We start from the raw sequence: 19,079 nt of genomic DNA, 5'->3' as shown, positions 1-19,079 counted from the left end.
ATTAAAGTGGCCCCCAATCTCCCAACGTTCAGTGTCCCTGAATCAGGTTGGGCAACATTCTATCATATGTGTGGAGTGCACTGCAGTTAACGCTTCTGGGGCAAAGTTACACAATTTCATTTGGAAACTGCAGAATTATTAGTGCCTTAGGAAAGTATTCATACCCCTGACTTACTTCCACATTTGTTTGTTACAGCCTGAATTAGAAATGTGATAAAATATACATTTTTTTCAACCCCATCTACAACAATACACTATATAACAAAGTTTAAAAAAAAATACATTTATTTATCATGAAATACAGAACAATCTAATTACTTAAGTTATTCACACATCATATACATGTTAGACATCACCTTTTGGCAGCGGTACAGCTGAACGGGTCTTTCCGGGGTAAATCTCTAAATGCTTGCACACCGGATTGTTACAATATTGCACATATTTTGTAGTTCTTTGCAAGGGCTTGTAAAGTGGTTTTGATCATTGCTAAAGAACCATTTCAAGTGATTAATCAAACACTGGTAACTAGTCCCTCAGGAACATTCAATTCTATCTTGGTAAGCAACTCCAGTGTATATTGTTGTTTAGGATATTGTCCTGTTGAAAGTGAATTTTTTCCAGTGTCTGGTTGAACAGCGAATAACTATGACGCAGATACTCAATTTATAGACTATTGAACCCTATTGTTATCATTTTATAAAGATTATCACAAGATATAAGAAGAAACAGAAAATGAGATAAAAACAATAAGTTTAGCATAATTTCCATTCACACACAATCACACACACTTAAGACTCATAAAGATCACAATGCACAAATAAGTTATTTTGCAATTTGAATTCCAAACCTTATCACATTATTATCACAAATCTTTTGATAACACCTACCAGGCATCAACACACAAAACAATCAGATCCACTCGCCAACAACTTCTCCATCCTTCAGTCATCTCTCAACTTCACTCCCCCAAAGTTGCAAGCAATCGAGCTAGGCACCCAACTATCTACACCCATTCCTATGGCCCTGCTTCTGCCGTCTTTCACGAAGCACCAGCCTACGACCCATCTCAATTGATAAAGGTTGTCAAATCTGCATGACATGCCCCCTCCATCCTCAACAACGTCATTCCTGCCCCTTCAGAAAAGCATCCCAAAACATATTCACCTCATATCACACATGGAATGTTTCTGTACATCCTCATATTCCTCCAAAACACTCAATTTACTGAACAAAAGCCTAATATCTCATCGACCAGACTTCTCCCATCTCCTCGACACCCAGACTCAACTTCAGACGCCTACATCACTTAAGGACACTGCGTCGCGCAGAAATCCATACCTTAAGTGTATCCTCAAATGTCTCTGAACTTTCCCAACTCTCTTACAGTCATTCCAGGTCCTCCGTATGTTCTGCTGATCCGTCACATCCTCATATCATTACACCACAGTAACTCTCATGCCACCCCAACCATGTGACCCTGCACCCCATCCTCAACCCTCCTCTCCCATTAAATTGTAGCCAACAGTATTTCCATCTCACAAGGGCCCTGGCGATGTCCTGAGCCAGTCCACCGGTACATCTACCAAACCCGATTCCTACACACCTCTTCGCCATGGAAGGGCGTTGAAGAACGTATTTCATACGTTCAAGCACGAAATATCCATATAAGTTTTTTTTACGAATATTCAACACATTGAGATAAACAAATACCAAAAGAAAACAATATACATAGTACTTCTATATATAATATATGTTTAGGACATGTCATTTGCTTGCGAGAAATGAAAAACCACCAATATCATTATCAGATAGATTAACCGATAATAGAATCAATAATCAGATATACTCATTTCTCAGTTGCCATGATATATGAAGACAAGGCAAATCATTTAGACACTTTAATACAAATTAGCAAATCAACCGAAGTTGTAGAAGGAAAGATTTCAGGGATTGAGATATCTCCTCGACACTGGCATATCATGACATGGTGTTTTCCTACTAATGTAGAATACCACCGACACCACTAAGGTTACTGTGAGCCGGTAAGTTAGAAATGACAACTTCATCAAGTGACAAAATAAACATTTTCTAATGCAATAGCTTTACCATTACTCCTAAAACCATTTGCAAAGTAATCAGTAGATATAGCTTACCCCCATCGGCAATTAACACACAAACACGATCGAGACATTGCGATCAACTGCCGCTACTTACTACTTTCTCTGCGGCTTTAATTAACTATTCAACTTATTTAAAATTTACTATTCAACAAATTATCAGACATGATCACCAGACCCTTTTGTATGTACTTTCACACTGACTCAACCACCCCTAAGTCCGAACAATTATACATTGCTCGAGGGAGCCTACACATTCCACACTCCTTTAGTTTGTCAATCTTTCATCTCCACACAAATTACAAAACACTTTTTTAACGTTAATAAGATCGTTCGATAGATAGCTTCCATTGGTCATATGACCTAACATGACACAAAACTCAGGTTCCAGAAGTTACACCTCACATCTGCACCACCCTAGTTTGTCATTGTCTTCTCACGCATTTTACCAAATTTTCAATTATTTCAAGATGATCTAAGGCAATAGGGCCTCACTGGTGGCATCACTACACTACCCCCTCAGCAACAGCGCACTTCGGTGGGTTTAGCAAGGGAACAAAAGACAGTGAGTCTTACATATTCATAGAAAAAAATCAATCCTAGAGAGACTCCGAGAGGCATCGGGTTCTCAAACGCAAACTAGACACCTCCTCCAATATGACCGTGTCCCTCCTTTGGACTGCAGTGTGCACCGGACAGTTCCTCCGGCCCCCCCACCACCGCGCCCCTACTCCTGCGATGTGCTATATCTAAGGTTCTAGGCATTTGCGCTGTTCTGTCAGACAGCCAGTCGATTAACACTTTAAAATTCTGAACATACAGGCTATGTCCAAGACTCATTTCCGAACACATTCTTAATTACACATATCAAACTGTACCGTCCTAGGTACAGTCAAACACGGACACCAACATAGGAGCCACCATTCATTCGATCAGCGCGAGCCTATCATGGGACTCTCAAGATTAGGTATACAATCTGTAATAAAACTCGACAAGCCTAAAACTACTCACCACAGGAGGCATTACCAGAACCTTAAATCAGACCCCACCCACATAATGCCAATGTAACTCCAAGCAATCACACTTCTTGAAATCAAATTGTCCACTGCTTAGGAAGCAACACTGAATGAAATACATTTCACATGCTGTTGTGCAAATGGAAATAGACACAAAGAGTGAAATTATAGGCAATTAGCAGACGCACCCCAATAAAGGCAAACAGTATTCTGCAGGCTGGTGACCAAAGACCACTTTCTCAGTTCCTATGCTTCCTGGCTGATGTTTTGTCACTTTTGAATGCTGGCGGTCTCTCCTCTCAGTAAGGCGTACGTTTCCATGAGCAACTGACAGAAGGTCTACAACCCACACAAAGGGCCACCGCAGCCTATAACCCGTGCTAGTGCAACTCATCCAGATTGACAGCCAATGCGAACCCTGTGGCAAGAATTTTTCTGTGTCTTGTCAGACTGGTTCCGGAGCAGTTTGGAAGTTAAGAGCCCCGACCAGAAAACACCAGCACAGCCAATCCACACCTACCCAGGACACACATAGAATCCCTAAAATCAATATGATCCAGATCGCGGAAGAACAGAAGAGATGCGACTACAATTCAAGAAATCTGATTTACGCGCATCATTCAAGAAAACCGTTGCCAACTTAGGAAAATCCCAAAACCAACTCAGAGTGCTTCACCCTACTAAGCAAAAAGAATAAAGGCCCCAGATTTGCTTCCTTCTCCCATTCAATAGCACACGCTCAATTATTTGTCATGTATCGTTACAGTTCTAACAAGTACTCAGCAAGGAAAGTACCCAGGAGTACCACTGAGAGTTATCATTTAACAGCTCCTCTCGTCTGCTGACCACCTACCAAGTTTGAACTTGCGAAACTCCGTACATCTCTCTTGCTGTCGTGCTAATCTCTCTCTCATCTCAACCGTCTCACGCAATTTTACAATAATTTTCAATGTTTTTCAATGTTTCTAATTTCAATAGCTCCTTGGTCATGTGACCTACTGACCTCAAACAAGGTTCAGATTGTCCACTGACTACCCTTCTATATTGCACACCCTTTAGTTTATCCCTTTTCATCTTAAACGTTTTTATAATATTTTTTTTTACTTTCTAGTTTCAATAGCTCCTTGGTCATGTCACCTACTGGACTCAAACTGTGTTCAGAATGTACAATCAGTGGGCCTACACATTGCACACCCTTTAGTTTGTCCATTTTCATCTCGTCGGGTGGTGTCACCAGTGGTGTCATCATGAGGGGGTCACCAGCCCCTTGCGAGACCACGGACGAGGGACCACGAGATGGGCTGCACAAACCTTAGAGCCAATCCTTATCCCGAAGTTACGGATCTTTTTTGCCAACTTCCCTTACCTACATTGTTATAACATGCCAGAAGCTGTTCACCTTGGAGACCTGCTGCGGATATGGGTACGGTCCGGCGTGAGATTTACACTCTCTCCCCAGGATTTTCAAGGGCCAGGGAGAGCTCATTGGACGACGTCGAAACCGCAATGCTTTCCAGGGCTTGGGCCCCTTTCTCGGGGCGAACCCATTCTAGGGCGCCCTGCCCTTCACAATGAAAAGAGAACTCTCCCCGGGGCTCCCTCCAGCTTCTCCGGGAACGGTTGCGTTACCGCACTGGACGCTTCGTGGCACCCGTCTCCGCCAGTCTGTGGACATTCTGAAAGTAGTTTGAGGTCAGTAGGTCACATGACCAAGGAGCTATTGACATTTAAAAGTCTGAAAAATTCATGTAAAATCATGTGAGATAAAAATTGACAAACTTAAGGGTGTGCAATATAGAAGGGTAGTCAGTGGACATTCTGAACCTTGTTTGAGTGAAGTGGGTCACATGAGTACGGAAGTCAACTGTCATTTATCAAGTCCCATAACACCTTGTGACACAGCAAAAATTCCAAAATCTTCTGAATTAATGGCAGACTGAAGTCCCCACATGGGAGAAAATATTCCAGAGGAATAAGGAATAACTTTGTAAAATGTAAGTATTACATTTATTTACTCACCAAATTATGTTAAAATGTTCAACAAATTACTATCATATGAATTTTGAATTCAAATGTTTAATCACTGTTGTTTATCAGCCCGCTAGCCGGGCTAAGTAGCTTGTCGGACACGATGTCTAGCTAGCACTACTAGTACAACTCCCTGCACAGAACAGCACAAACTGGCTCGAACCAGAATAGAAAAAGGAGTGGGAGGCCCCGGTGCACAACTGTGCAAAAGGACAGGTACATTAAAGTGTCTAGTTTGAGAAACAGACGCCTCACAAGTCCTCAACTGGCAGCTTTATTAAAAAGTACCCACAAAACACCAGTCTCAACGTCAACAGTGAAGAGAAAACTCTGGGATGCTGGCCTTCTAGGCAGGGTTGCAAAGAAAAAGCCATATCTCAGACTGGCCAATAAAAATAAAATATTAAGATGGGAAAAAGACACTGGACAGAGGAACTCTGCCTAGAAGGCCAGCATCCCGGACTCGCCTCTTTACTTTTGATGTTGAGACTGGTGTTTTGCGGGTACTATTTAATCAATCTGCTAGTTGAGGACTTGTGAGGCATCTGTTTCTCAAACTAGACACTCTAATGTACTTGTCCTCTTGCTCAGTTGTGCACCGGGGCCTCCCACTCCTCTTCTATTCTGGTTAGGGCCAGTTTTGCGCTGTTCTGTGAAGCCAGGATTTAACCTTAATTTAACTAGGCAAGTAATTTAAGACACATTCTTATTTACAATGACGGCCTATACCGGTCAAACCCGGACAACGCTGGGCCAATTGTGCGCAGCCCTATGGGACTCCCAGTTGTGATATACACTGCTAAAAAAATAAAGGGAACACTTAAACAACACAATGTAACTCCAAGTCAATCACACTTCTGTGAAATCAAATTGTCCACTTAGGAAGCAACACTGATTGACAATACATTTCACATGCTGTTGTGCAAATGGAATAGACAAAAGGTGGAAATTATAGGCAATTAGCAAGACACCCCAATAAAGGAGTGATTCTGCAGGTGGTGACCAACAGACCACTTCTCAGTTCCTATGCTTCCTGGCTGATGTTTTGGTCACTTTTGAATGCTGGCGGTGCTCTCACTCTAGTGGTAGCATGAGACGGAGTCTACAACCCACACAAGTGGCTCAGGTAGTGCAGCTCATCAGGATGGCACATCAATGCGAACTGTGGCAAGAAAGGTTTGCTGTGTCTGTCAGCGTAGTGTCCAGAGCATGGAGGCGCTACCAGGAGACAGGCCAGTACATCAGGAGACGTGGAGGAGGCCGTAGAGGGCAACAACCCAGCAGCAGGACCGCTACCTCCGCCTTTGTGCAAGGAGGAGCAGGAGGAGTACTGCCAGAGCCCTGCAAAATGACCTCCAGCAGGCCACAAATGTGATGTGTCTCTCAAACGGTCAGAAACAGACTCCATGAAGGTGGTATGAGGGCCGCGACGTCCACAGGTGGGGGTTGTGCTTACAGCCCAACACCGTGCAGGATGTTTGGCATTTGCCAGAGAACACCAAGATTGGCAAATTCGCCACTGGCGCCCTGTGCTCTTCACAGATGAAAGCAGGTTCACACGCACATGTGACAGACGTGACAGAGTCTGGAGACCGCCGTGGAGAACGTTCTGCTGCCTGCAACATCCTCCAGCATGACCGGTTTGGCGGTGGGTCAGTCATGGTGTGGGGTGGCATTTCTTTGGGGGGCGCACAGCCCTCCATGTGCTCGCCAGAGGTAGCTGACTGCCATTAGGTACCGAGATGAGATCCTCAGACCCCTAATGCAAGACAATGCTAGCCCTCATGTGGCTGGATGTGGTCAGCAGTTCCTGCAAGAGGAAGGCATTGATGCTATGGACTGGGCCCGCCCGTTCCCCAGACCTGAATCCAATTGAGCACATCTGGGACATATGTCTCGCTCCATCCACCAACGCCACGTTGCACCACAGACTGTCCGGAGTTGGCGGATGCTTTAGTCCAGGTTGGGAGGAGATCCCTCAGGAGACCATCCGCCACCTCATCAGGAGCATGCCAGGCGTTGTAGGGAGGTCATACAGGCACGTGGAGGCCACACACACTACTGAGCCTCATTTTGACTTGTTTTTAAGGACATTACATCAAAGTTGGATCAGCTGTAGTGTGGTTTCCACTTTAATTTTGAGTGTGACTCCAAATCCAGACCTCCATGGGTTGATAAATTTGATTTCCATTGATCATTTTTGTGTGATTTTGTTGTCAGCACATTCAACTCTGTAAAAAAAAGTATTTAATAAGAAATATTTCATTCATTCAGATCTAGGATGTGTTATTTTAGTGTGCCCTATATTTTTTTGAGCAGTGTGTGTGTTATATACAGTGGAGAACAAGTATTTGATACACTGACGATTTTGCAGGTTTTCCTACTTACAAAGCATGTAGAGGTCTGTAATTTTTATCATAGGTCACACTTCAACTATGAGAGACGGAATCTAAAACAAAAATCCAGAAAATCATATTGTATGATTTTTAGTAATTAATTTGCATTTTATGCATGACATAAGTATTTGATACATCAGAAAAGCAGAACTTAATATTTGGTACAGAAACCTTTGTTTGCAATTACAGAGATCATACGTTTCCTGTAGTTCTTGACTAGTTTGCACACACTGCAGCAGGGATTTGGCCCACTCCTCCCTACAGATCTTCTCCAGATCCTTCAGGTTTCGGGCTGTCGCTGGGCAATACGGAGTTTCAGCTCCCTCCAAAGATTTTCTATTTGGGTTCAGGTCTGAGACTGGCTAGCCACTCCAGGACCTTGAGATGCTTCTTACGGAGCCACTCCTTAGTTGCCATGCTGTGTGCTTCGTGTCGTTGTCATGCTGGAAGACCCAGCCACGACCCATCTTCAATGCTCTTACTGAGGGAAGGAGGTTGTTGGCCAAGATCTCGCGATACATGGCCCATCCATCCTCCCTCAATACGGTGCAGTCGTCCTGTCCCTTTGCAGAAAAGCATCCCAAAGAATGATGTTTCCACCTCCATGCTTCACGGTTGGGATGGTGTTCTTGGGTTGTACTCATACTTTTTCTTCCTCCAAACACGGCGAGTGGAGTTAGACCAAAAAGCTATATTTTTGTCTCATCAGACACATGACCTTCTCCCATTCCTCCTCTGGATCATCCAGATGGTCATTGGCAAACTTCAGACAGGCCTGGACATGCACTGGCTTAAGCAGGGGACCTTGCGTGCGCTGCAGGATTTTAATCCATGACGGCGTAGTGTGTTACTAATGGTTTTCTTTGAGACTGTGGTCCCAGCTCTCTTCAGGTCATTGACCAGGTCCTGCCGTGTAGTTCTGGGCTGATCCCTCACCTTCCTCATGATCATTGATGCCCCACGAGGTGAAATCTTGCATGGAGCCCCAGACCGAGGGTGATTGACCGTCATCTTGAACTTCTTCCATTTTCTAATAATTGCGCCAACAGTTGTTACCTTCTCACCAGCTGCTTGCCTATTGTCCTGTAGCCCATCCCAGCCTTGTGCAGGTCTACAATTTTATCCTGATGTCCTTACACAGCTCTCTGTCTTGGCCATTGTGGAGAGGTTGGAATCTGTTTGATTGAGTGTGTGGACAGGTGTCTTTTATACAGGTAACGAGTTCAAACAGGTGCAGTTAATACAGGTAATGAGTGGAGAACAGGAGGCTTCTTAAAGAAACTAACAGGTCTGTGAGAGCCGGAATTCTTACTGGTTGGTAGGTGATCAAATACTTATGTCATGCAATAAAATGCAATTAATTATTTAAAAATCATACAATGTGATTTTCAGGATTTTTGTTTTAGATTCCGTCTCTCACAGTTGAAGTGTACCTATGATAAAAATTACAGACCTCTACATGCTTTGTAAGTAGGAAAACCTGCAAAATCGGCAGTGTATCAAATACTTGTTCTCCCATGTATATATCATTTATTTTATTCTTCACATGGAAAATATAAATGTACTTTTTTTTTTTACAACGGGCTATACCTTTGGGTGAGGTTTTTTTCTCGCCTGAGTAGCCTCGTTCCACTGCAAAAAATAAAATAAAATCATCTAGTCTTCAGCGAAATAACAACAAAATGTCAAATACAGGTAGCCTAGTCAAATAATTATCATCCAATCACCTTAACTGTTACACTCTCGCGGGAAACCTTCACTCTACCATACCCTTGTCTGTACATTATGCCCTGAATCTATCCTAACACGCCCAGAAATCTGCTCCTTTTATTCTGTCCCCAACACACTAGACGACCAGTTTTGATAGCCTTCAGCCGTACCCTCATCCCACTCCTCCTCTGTTCCTRGGGTGATGTGGAGGTTAACACAGGCCCTGTGTGTCCCCAGGCGCTCTCATTTATTGACTTCTGTAACGATAAAAGCCTTGGTTTCATGCATGTTAACATCAGAAGCRTCCTCCCTAAATTTGTTTTACTCACTGCTTTAGCACACTCCGCCAACCCTGAAGTCCTTGCCGTGTCTGAATCCTGGCTTAGGAAGGCCACCAAAAATCTGAGATTTCCATCCCCAACTATAACATTTTCCATCAAGATAGAACTGCCAAAGYGGAAGGAGTTGCAATCTACTGCAGCGATAGCCTGCAAAGTTCTGTCATACTTTCCATGTCTATGCCCAAACAGTTCGAGATTCAAATAAAAAAATAAAAATATCTCCAGAAATAAGTCTCTCACTGTTGCCGCCTGTTATAGACCCCGCTCAGCTCCCAGCTGTGCCCTGGACACCATATGTGAATTGATCGTCCCCCATCTATCTTCAGAGTTCGTTCTGTTAGGTGACCTAAACTGGGATATGCTTAACACCCCGGCAGTCCTACAATCTAAGCTAGATGCCCTCAATCTCACACAAATGAACAAGGAACCCACCAGGTACAATCCTAAATCCATAAACATGGGCACGCTCATAGATATTATCCTGACCAACTTGCCCTCCAAATACACCTCTGCTGTRTTCAATCAAGATCTCAGCGATCACTGCCTCATTGCCTGCATCCGCTATGGGTCCGAGGTCAAACGACCACCCCTCTTCACTGTCAAACGCTCCCTAAAAAACTTCTGCGAGCAGGCCTTTCAAATCGAACTGGCCTGGGTTTCCTGGAAGGATATTGACCTCATCCCATCAGTAGAGGATGCCTGGTCATTCTTTAAAAGTAAATAAGCATGCCCCYTTCAAAAAATGTAGAACTAAGACCAGATATAGCTCTTGGTTCACTCCAGACCTGACTGCCCTCGAGCAGCACAAAAACATCCTGTGGCGGACTGCACTAGCATAAAATAGTCCCCGCGATATGCAACTTTTCAGAGAAGTCAGTAACCAATACACAGTCAGTCAGGAAAGCTAAGGCTGGCTTTTTCAAACGGAAATTTGCATCCTGTAGCTCCAATTCCAAAAAGTTTTGGGACACTGTAAAGTCCATGGAGAATAAGAGCACCTCCTCCCAGCTGCCCACTGCACTGAGGCTAAGTAACACTGGCACCACAGATAAATCCACGATAATTGAGAATTTCATTAAGCATTTCTCTATGGCTGGCCATGCTTTCCTCCTGGCTACCCTGGCCAACAGCTCCACACCCCCCGCATCTACTTGCCCAAGCCTCCCCAGCATCTCCTTCACTCATATCCAGATAGCAGATGTTCTGAAAGTGATGCCAAACCTGGACCCYTACAATTCAGCTGGGCTAGACAATCTGGACCCTCTCTTTCTAAAATGATCCGCCGCCATTGTTGCAACCCCTATTACTAGTCTGTTCAACATCTCTTTCGTATCGTCCGAGATCACTAAAGATTGGAAAGCTGATGCGGTCATCCCCCTCTTCAAAGGGGGTGACACTAGACCCAAACAGTTACAGACCTATATCCATCCTGCACTGCCTTTCTAAAGTCTTCGAAAGCCAAGTTAATAAACAGATCACTGACTATTTTCGAAACCCACCGTACCTTCTCCGCTGTGCAATCCAGTGTCCGAGCTGGTCACGGGTGCACCTCAGCCACGCTCAAGGTCCTAAACGATATCATAACTGCCATTGATAAAAGACAGTACTGTGTAGCAGTCTTCATCGACCTGGCCAAGGCTTTCGACTGTCATTCACAGTATTCTTATCGGCAGACTCAACAGCCTTGGTTTCTCAAATGACTCAAATGCCTCGCCTGGTTAACCAACTACTTCTCAGAGTTCAGTGTGTCAAACCGGAGGGCCTGTTGTCCGGACCTCTGGCAGTCTCTATGGGGGTACCACAGGGTTCAATTCTCGGGCCGACTCTTCTCTGTATATATCAACGATGTCGCTCCTCCCAGATCCACCTCTACGCAGACGACACCATTCTGTATACATCTGGCCCTTTGGAGACTGTTAAACAAACCTCCAAACGAGCTTCAATGCCATACAACACTCCTTCTGTGGCCTTCAACTGCTTTTAAATGCTAGTAAAACTAAGTGCATGCTCTTCAACCGATTGCTGCCCGCACCCTCKCGCCTGACTCGCATCACAACTCTGGACGGTTCTGACTTAGAATATGTGGACAACTACAAATACCTAGGTGTCTGGCTAGACTGTAAACTCTCCTTCCAGACTCACATAATACATCTCCAATCCAAAATTCCATTTAGAATCGGCTTCCTATTTCGCAACAAAGCCTCCTTCACTCACGCCGCAAAACATACCCTCATAAAACTGACTATCCTACCGATCCTCGACTTCAGTGATGTCATTTGTAAAATAGCCTCAAACACTCTACTAAGCAAACTGGAAGCAGTCTATCACAGTGCCATCCGTTTTGTCACCAAAGCCCCGTATACTACCCACCACTGCGACCTGTATGCTCTCGTCGGCTGGCCCTCGCTACATATTCGTCGCCAGAACCACTGGCTCCAGGTCGTCTATAAGTCTTTGCTATGTAAAGCTTCGTCTTCTCAGCTCACTGGTCACGATAACAACACCCACCCGTAACACGCGCTCCAGCAGGTATATCTCACTGGTCATCCCCAAAGCCAACACCTCCTCTGGCTGCCTTTCTTTCCAGTTCTCTGCTGCCAATGACTGGAATGAATTGCAAAAATCGCTGAAGTTGGAGACTTATTTCCCTCACTAACTTTAAACATCAGCTATCTGAGCAGCTAACCGATCCCTGCAGCTGTACATAGCCCATCTGTAAATAGCCCATCCAATCTACCTACCTCATCCCCATATTGTTTTTATTTGTACTTTTCTGCTCTTTTGCACACCAGTATTTCTACTTGCACATCATCATCTGCACATCTATCACTCCAGTGTTCATTTGCTGAATTMTAATTACTTTGCTACTACCTCACCCCATTTYCACACAGTGTATATAGACATATTTTTGTTTTCTATTGTGTTATTGACTGTACGCTTGTTTATTCCATGTGTAACTCTGTGTCGCACTGCTTTGCTTTATCTTGGCCAGGTCGTAGTTGTAAATGAGAACTTGTTCTCAACTGGCCTACCTGGTTAAATAAATAAAGGTGAAATAAATCAAATAAATAAACTCTTGTGCAGACATTTAGAAACTAAACATGACAATTWGAAAAATTAGCCACAGGAGTTTTTTGAGCGAGAAAAGAGATGACTTTCGAGTAGTAAGAGATGTATAAAAGCAACAGATACCATTGATAAGAAGGGGCTAGAAGCGTCCTATATGGTGAGCTACCGAGTGGCTAGGACAGGCAAGCCCCATACTATTGTGGAGGGCTTAATTATTCCTGCTGCCGTGGATATGGCTGGGACAATGCTGGGGGAAAAGGCCAAACAATGCCTTCATCAAACAACACTATTTCACGATGCATCAGTGACATGGCAGGAGATGTTTTGAAACAATTACTGCTTCGCATACAAGCCAGGGAATTCTGTGTTACAGCTGGATGAATCAACAGACGTGGTGGGCCTGGCACAGCTCCAGAGTTTCTTGCCTTGACAAATCGCGCTGTTAAGACACTGATGCCCTTTGCAACCACGTACCTACGTGAGAGTGGATTCTCGGCCCTCACTAGCTTGAAAACTAAATACAGGCACAGACTGTGTGTGGAAAAATCTCTCCAATACAACCCAACATTGCAGAGTTATGTGCATCCTTTCAAGCATACCCTTCTCATTAACCTGTGGTGAGTTATTCACAATTTTTGATGAACAAATAAGGTTTTATATGTAAGATGGCTAAATCAAGAGCAAAATTATTGATTATTATTTGTGCCCTGGAGCTCTTTTTCACCTCCCAGGGGCCGGGTTTTGACAAACTCACACTCATTCTCATGTTTAATAAATGTATTGTATAGTGTTTGTGTGGCAGGCTTCAATGATGGCAAAAAACTAAATTTGAGAGTACGCTGACCCTGGTGCTAGAGGGGGTACGCAGCTGGAMGTTGAATGTTTGAAGGGGTACGGGACTATAAAAGTTTGGGAACTGATTTACATAAATAAACTCCTTGCTTGTTGGGCGAAACAACGAAATAACGCCGCCTGCTGGAGGGAGACAGATTTTCCGAGTTGTGCCTTTCCTTTCCCCTCTGGTTTAAATTATACCAGTTTGGCTGTGCATGGCGGACCTTCTTCCGGGTGCAGCTCATAGTATTTTTCGCCTACAGCTGTTTTACCATTAGATTCAACAAGCTAACGGATTACTAAACTATCAGCACAGTATACTCACACCACTGATAACTTTACACTAACTAGCTACAGATCTCAATTTGAACGACCTCTTTGAGAACCGGTAGCTTGTTACCTCTTGACTTTAGCCAGCTAGCTAACGCTTGTTAACGTTAGCCATAATGGTCGTCTGGTGGATGAGACCGGGTGGAAGGCTATGAAATCCAGCTCCCAGTCGGGATAGCTTTGGAGGGAAGCCAGGTAGGCTACCGTGTGTTTCCATACTAGTTATATTTGGTTGATTTATTATTGTGGTTCATTTCAAAATGCATGCCAGAGCAGCTAACTAGCGAATATTCTGTCATTTTAACRTAACGTCAGCTAGCTGACTGGTTTGGCCATAATTTTCCGCGCATGCGCCGATGGTCGGCCATAGTAGCTAGTTGGTTATTGAAATACAGCAAATAACGTTATGTAGCTTTTATTACTCTACTAGCCAACTGTCCAAGCATCCATGTTAAAAATAAAGTAGCCAAACGGTTATCAATGAAGGAGCTCGGCTAACGTTAGCTGTTCCATTTGTTTGGGTGATGTTTTGTTGACAGGATGCTGCAGGGACTGTACGGAGGTCTGGATCGGGACAAGCCGCTGATCCGGCTTCCTTTCACTGACTTTGCCGTTGGGACTGTCTTGCTGGCTCTAACCGGTCTAATAGCCTGCATCGTCATTTCTCTGATGTTCCATTTCGATGAGTCTACCTATACCCACTGTCAGGTGAGTAGTTCACCTCACTCTCGGTCTGTGTCTTTCTGTCTGTCTTGTCTCTCTCTCTGTCCATTGACACTTCCTCTCAAGGTTTTTGACTAGGGAGGTTTTCCTATTTGTTTGTGTTATGCATCATACCGGCTATTTGAAAGTTAAATATCTTGGATGCTGACATGTTGTTATTGTCCCAAAATGTATTACAATGGACTAATGAAACAAATACCAAAATATACTTTTTGGGTGGAATTTWCCTTTAAATAAGGGCCTATGTTGCACTTTGATAAATGCAGTATTAYCTCAGCTATATGCAGAATGTTCTACACTACACATGCTACACTACTGGTAATACTGACAATGTGTGTATCGCCTAAATAAATACAGCATTGTAGAACGTGCTACACTACATATACAAATAACACTCCATTGACTGACCTCTCCTCATGCTGCACCTCCTCTCCACCAGGTGCCCAACTACCTACCCTCCATCAGTGCATCTATCAGTCTGGTCCCAGAGCGCTATATATGGAGGTTCTGTATRGGCCTGCACTCGGCCCCTCGTTTCCTGGTGGCTGCGGCCTACTTCAGCTTCTACCGCGGACGGTTTGCTAAGAGCTTCCCTGACATGGCCCTTAGCGTCCTGGCTCTCATAGCTGCTCTGGCTGAGAACGTAGGCCTGCTGTTACTCACCTATGTGTCCTCTACTGAGACCTACAGTGAGTACCGGTAGATGTGCACAAGCATGCATCAAACATACACACACATATGCACACACACACTGCTTTGCATTCCAAGTTAGGACGTGGGCTAATGCATCGTACACATGCATTCATACACCCTGCATTAATGTCCACTTCATTTTAGCGTAAGTGACAGATGTGTGTTATGTGCTGGTGTTTTAGAGTTACATTCACTGCTGGGTTTGTGTTCGGCAGGTGTTCACAAGAACGGTTTTATCACGTTCGCCGCCTGCTCTCTTCTGCACATGCTCATTACCTGCAGACTGTGGCAGGTGATTAAGAYGTTCAGTCTCAACCCCGAGGTAGAGTACACACCCTCATTCCCTCACCTTACCGTGCGTGTGCCTGCGTGCATGTTTCTGATTTGTGCTGTGTGCCTTCGTATTGCCATGCCTCTTCAGTCCTTGAGTACTAGTGTAATCCTCGTTGTGTTATCCCACTTTTTAAGACTCGTCATAAATGTCTCAACATCCTACTAAAAAAAGCTACTGTTCATTCTGTTCATCCTGTACTTGGAACAGGACCCCTTTTAAAAATGTTATATGGGATTTTCAGATTTTATTGAACAGATAGTGAAAGAGGATGACAGTGGGGTAAGATATATATATATATATATATAGATATATATATATATATATATATATATATCTTACCCCACTGTCATATATATATATATATATATATGAGAGAGGTTGTATGAAAGGGGAGTAGGCCGGACTCAAACTATGCCATTACTGTAGACGTGTGCCAGAGGCTGGGTCATTACTGCTACAGCACCCATGCCAGAGAACAGGACCCTTTCTCACCACCCCATGACAGTGTTGAGCTACTGTTACCAGCGACCCTATTAATAAAGAGTCTAGGATCAGTTTTGCCTTTTGATCATAATATAATTGGACAGAGAGACCTGATCCTAGATTAGCATTGCTGCTTTGAGATGCTTTTTGAATACCAGAGAGCTCAAAACACATACAGTTACATACACATACATACACATATGGCCCTGGCTCATTATGGACACACACTAATCTCTGATAGCCTTTCAACACACATTGAGCCACAGTTTCAACACCAGCAAACAGGTGTGGAAATTAATTTATAACCACACACACAACTATGATGGTGTCACCCGAGGTGTACAGTTGAAGTCGGAAGTTTACATACACAGCCAAATACATTTAAACTCASTCTTTCACAATTCCTGACATTTAATCCTAGTAAAAATTCCRTGTCTTAGGTCAGTTCAGATCACCACTTTATTTTAAGAATGTGAAATGTCAGAATAATAGTAGAGATTTATTTAAGCTTTTCTTTCATCACATTCCCAGTGGGTCTGAAGTTTACATACACTCAATTTGTATTTGGTAGCATTGCCTTTAAATTGTTTCACTTGGGTCAAACGTTTCGGGCAGCCATCCACAAGCTTCCCACAATAAGTTGGGTGTATTTTGGCCCATTCCTCCTGACAGAGCTGGTGTAACTGAGTCAGGTTTGTAGGCCTTGCTCGCACATGCTTTTTCAGTTCTGCCCACACATTTTCTATAGGATTGAGGTCAGGGCTTTGATGGCCACTCCAATACCTTGACTTTGTTGTCCTTAAGCCCTTTTGCCACAACTTTGGAAGTATGCTTGGTCATTGCCCATTTGGAAGACCCAGTTGCGACCAAGCTTTAACTTCCTGACTGATGTCTTGATGTTGCTTCAATATATCCACATCATTTTCTTACCTCATGATGCCATCTATTTTGTGAAGTGCACCAGTCCCTCCTGCAGAAAAGCACCCCCACAACATGATGCTGCCACCCCCGTGCTTCAAGGTTGGGATGGTGATCTTCGGCTTGCAAGCCTCCCCCTTTTTCCTCCAAACATAATGATGGTCATTATGGCCAAACGGTTCTATTTTTGTTTCATCAGAGCAGAGAATTTCTCCAAAAAGTACGATCTTTATCCCCATGTGCAGTTGCAAACTGTAGTCTGGCTTTTTATGGAGGTTTTGGAGCAGTGGCTTCTTCCTTGCTGAGTGGCCTTTCAGTTGTGTCGATATAGGTCTCGTTTTACTGTGGATATAGATACTTTTGTACCTGTTTCCTCCAGCATCTTCACAAGGTTCTTTGCTGTTCTGGGATTGATTTGCACTTTTCGCACCCAAGTACGTTCATCTCTAGGAGACAGAAGGCGTCTCCTTCCTGTGTGGTATGATGACTGCGTGGTCCCATGGTGTTTAAACTTGCGTACTATTGTTTGTACAGATGAATGTGGTACCTCCAGGCATTTGGAAATTGCTCCCAAGGACGAACCAGACTTGTGGAGGTCTACATTTTTTTTCTGAGGTCTTGGCTGATTTCTTGATTTTCCTATGATGCCAAAGAGGCACTGAGTTTGAAGGTAGGCCTTGAAATACATTTACAGGTACACCTCCAATTGACTCAACTTATGTCAATTAGCCTATCAGAAGCTTCTAAAGCCATGATGTCATTTTCTGGAATTTTCCAAGTTGTTTAAAGGCAGTGAACTTAGTGCATGTAAACTTCTGACCCACTGGAATTGTGATACAATGAATTATAAGTGAAATAATCTGTCTGTAAACAATTGTTGGAAAAATGACTTGTGTCATGCACAAAGTAGATGTCCTAACCGACTTGCCAAAACTATAGTTTGTTAACCAGACATTTGTGGAGTGGTTGAAAAACGAGTTCTAATGACTCCAACCTAAGTGTATGTAAACTTCCGACTTCAACTGTATGTGTTTTGAGTCCACAGCTTATGTATTGTTAGTGTGTGGCTTGGTCTGTTCAAAGCAGGGGAAGTGGGTTACACACACTGGGACCAACCCAACTACCCTCACCAGTCTGAGGCACTCTGAACTCACTGTTGCAACACCACCTGTTCTAGTTACATTTTAACCGCTCTGTTTGTCTCCATCTCTTTCTTCCTCTCTCTGTCTCAATCTCTCTTTCTGTTTGTCGGTGGCTCTCTTTCTCTGTCTCTCCCAGGAGATCACGTCGTTTTGTTGGAAGGTGCGTCTCTTTCTCTTCAATGTCAGCTTTTGTTTGGTCGCCGCCTACTTTTTCAGACGCCACAACAAGTACTGCGAACCCATAAGTGAGTTTTTGTCATCCTTATTGGAACCCTGTTCCCTATATAGTGTACTACTTTTGAACAGATCCCRACCCATTCTTTTTTATTATGCCCTTCTTTCCTCTCTGCTCAGTCAATCAGGTCCTGAAAATGTCATGTTTTGTAATATACATCACCCTGTAGTAGAGGAAGTTTGAGTAGAAGTTGTCTGTGTGTTTAGGGCTTCGTTTCTCCATTTCCCTCATATCTTTGTCAACCCCGTCTTTACCAGTAATGATAACACCAATACTACAGTTTGAGACCTCTGCTCCTTTCACCTCCACCCCAGCTGGTTTCTCGCTCCTGTCTCTTCTAGTGTACACATTCTCTCTACTCTTTTGTAACATGCTATGTATATCATATGTATGAATGTACACTACATTATTAAAAGGATGTGGACACCCGCTCGTCTAACATCTCATTCCAAAATCATGGGCATTAATATAGAGTTGGTCCGCCCCTTTGCTGCTATAACAGCCTCCACTCTTCTGGGAAGGCTTTCCACTAGATGTTGGAACATTGTTGTGGGGACTTGCTTCCATTCAGCCACGAGAGTATTAGTGAGGTTGGGCAATGATGTTGGGCGATTAGGCCTGGCTCCAGCCAACACTTGGCGTTGCGCATGGTGATTTTAGCCTTGTGTGCGGCTGCTCAGCCATGGAAACCCAGAACAGTTCTTGTGCTG

At 43.8% G+C, this 19,079-nt stretch overlaps 1 protein-coding gene across 1 annotated transcript; it reads left to right on the top strand.

Moving 5' to 3' along the window:
* The first annotated feature begins 13,693 nt into the window (after positions 1 to 13,693).
* Positions 13,694 to 18,567, top strand: pgap2 (post-GPI attachment to proteins 2). The gene is made up of 5 exons (XM_024134559.2): positions 13,694 to 14,036; positions 14,381 to 14,549; positions 15,004 to 15,253; positions 15,473 to 15,579; positions 18,271 to 18,567. Exons 2-5 carry the CDS (start codon positions 14,382 to 14,384, stop codon positions 18,550 to 18,552), a joined length of 807 nt encoding a protein of 268 aa, XP_023990327.2. The 5' UTR covers positions 13,694 to 14,036; position 14,381; the 3' UTR covers positions 18,553 to 18,567.
* The last annotated feature ends 512 nt before the right edge of the window (positions 18,568 to 19,079 follow it).

Source organism: Salvelinus sp. IW2-2015, linkage group LG23 (genome assembly GCF_002910315.2).
Source record: "Salvelinus sp. IW2-2015 linkage group LG23, ASM291031v2, whole genome shotgun sequence".
Lineage (NCBI taxonomy): Eukaryota > Metazoa > Chordata > Actinopteri > Salmoniformes > Salmonidae > Salvelinus > Salvelinus sp. IW2-2015.
Note: the sequence above shows the minus strand (reverse complement) of the source record. Positions and strands in the feature narration are given on the sequence as shown.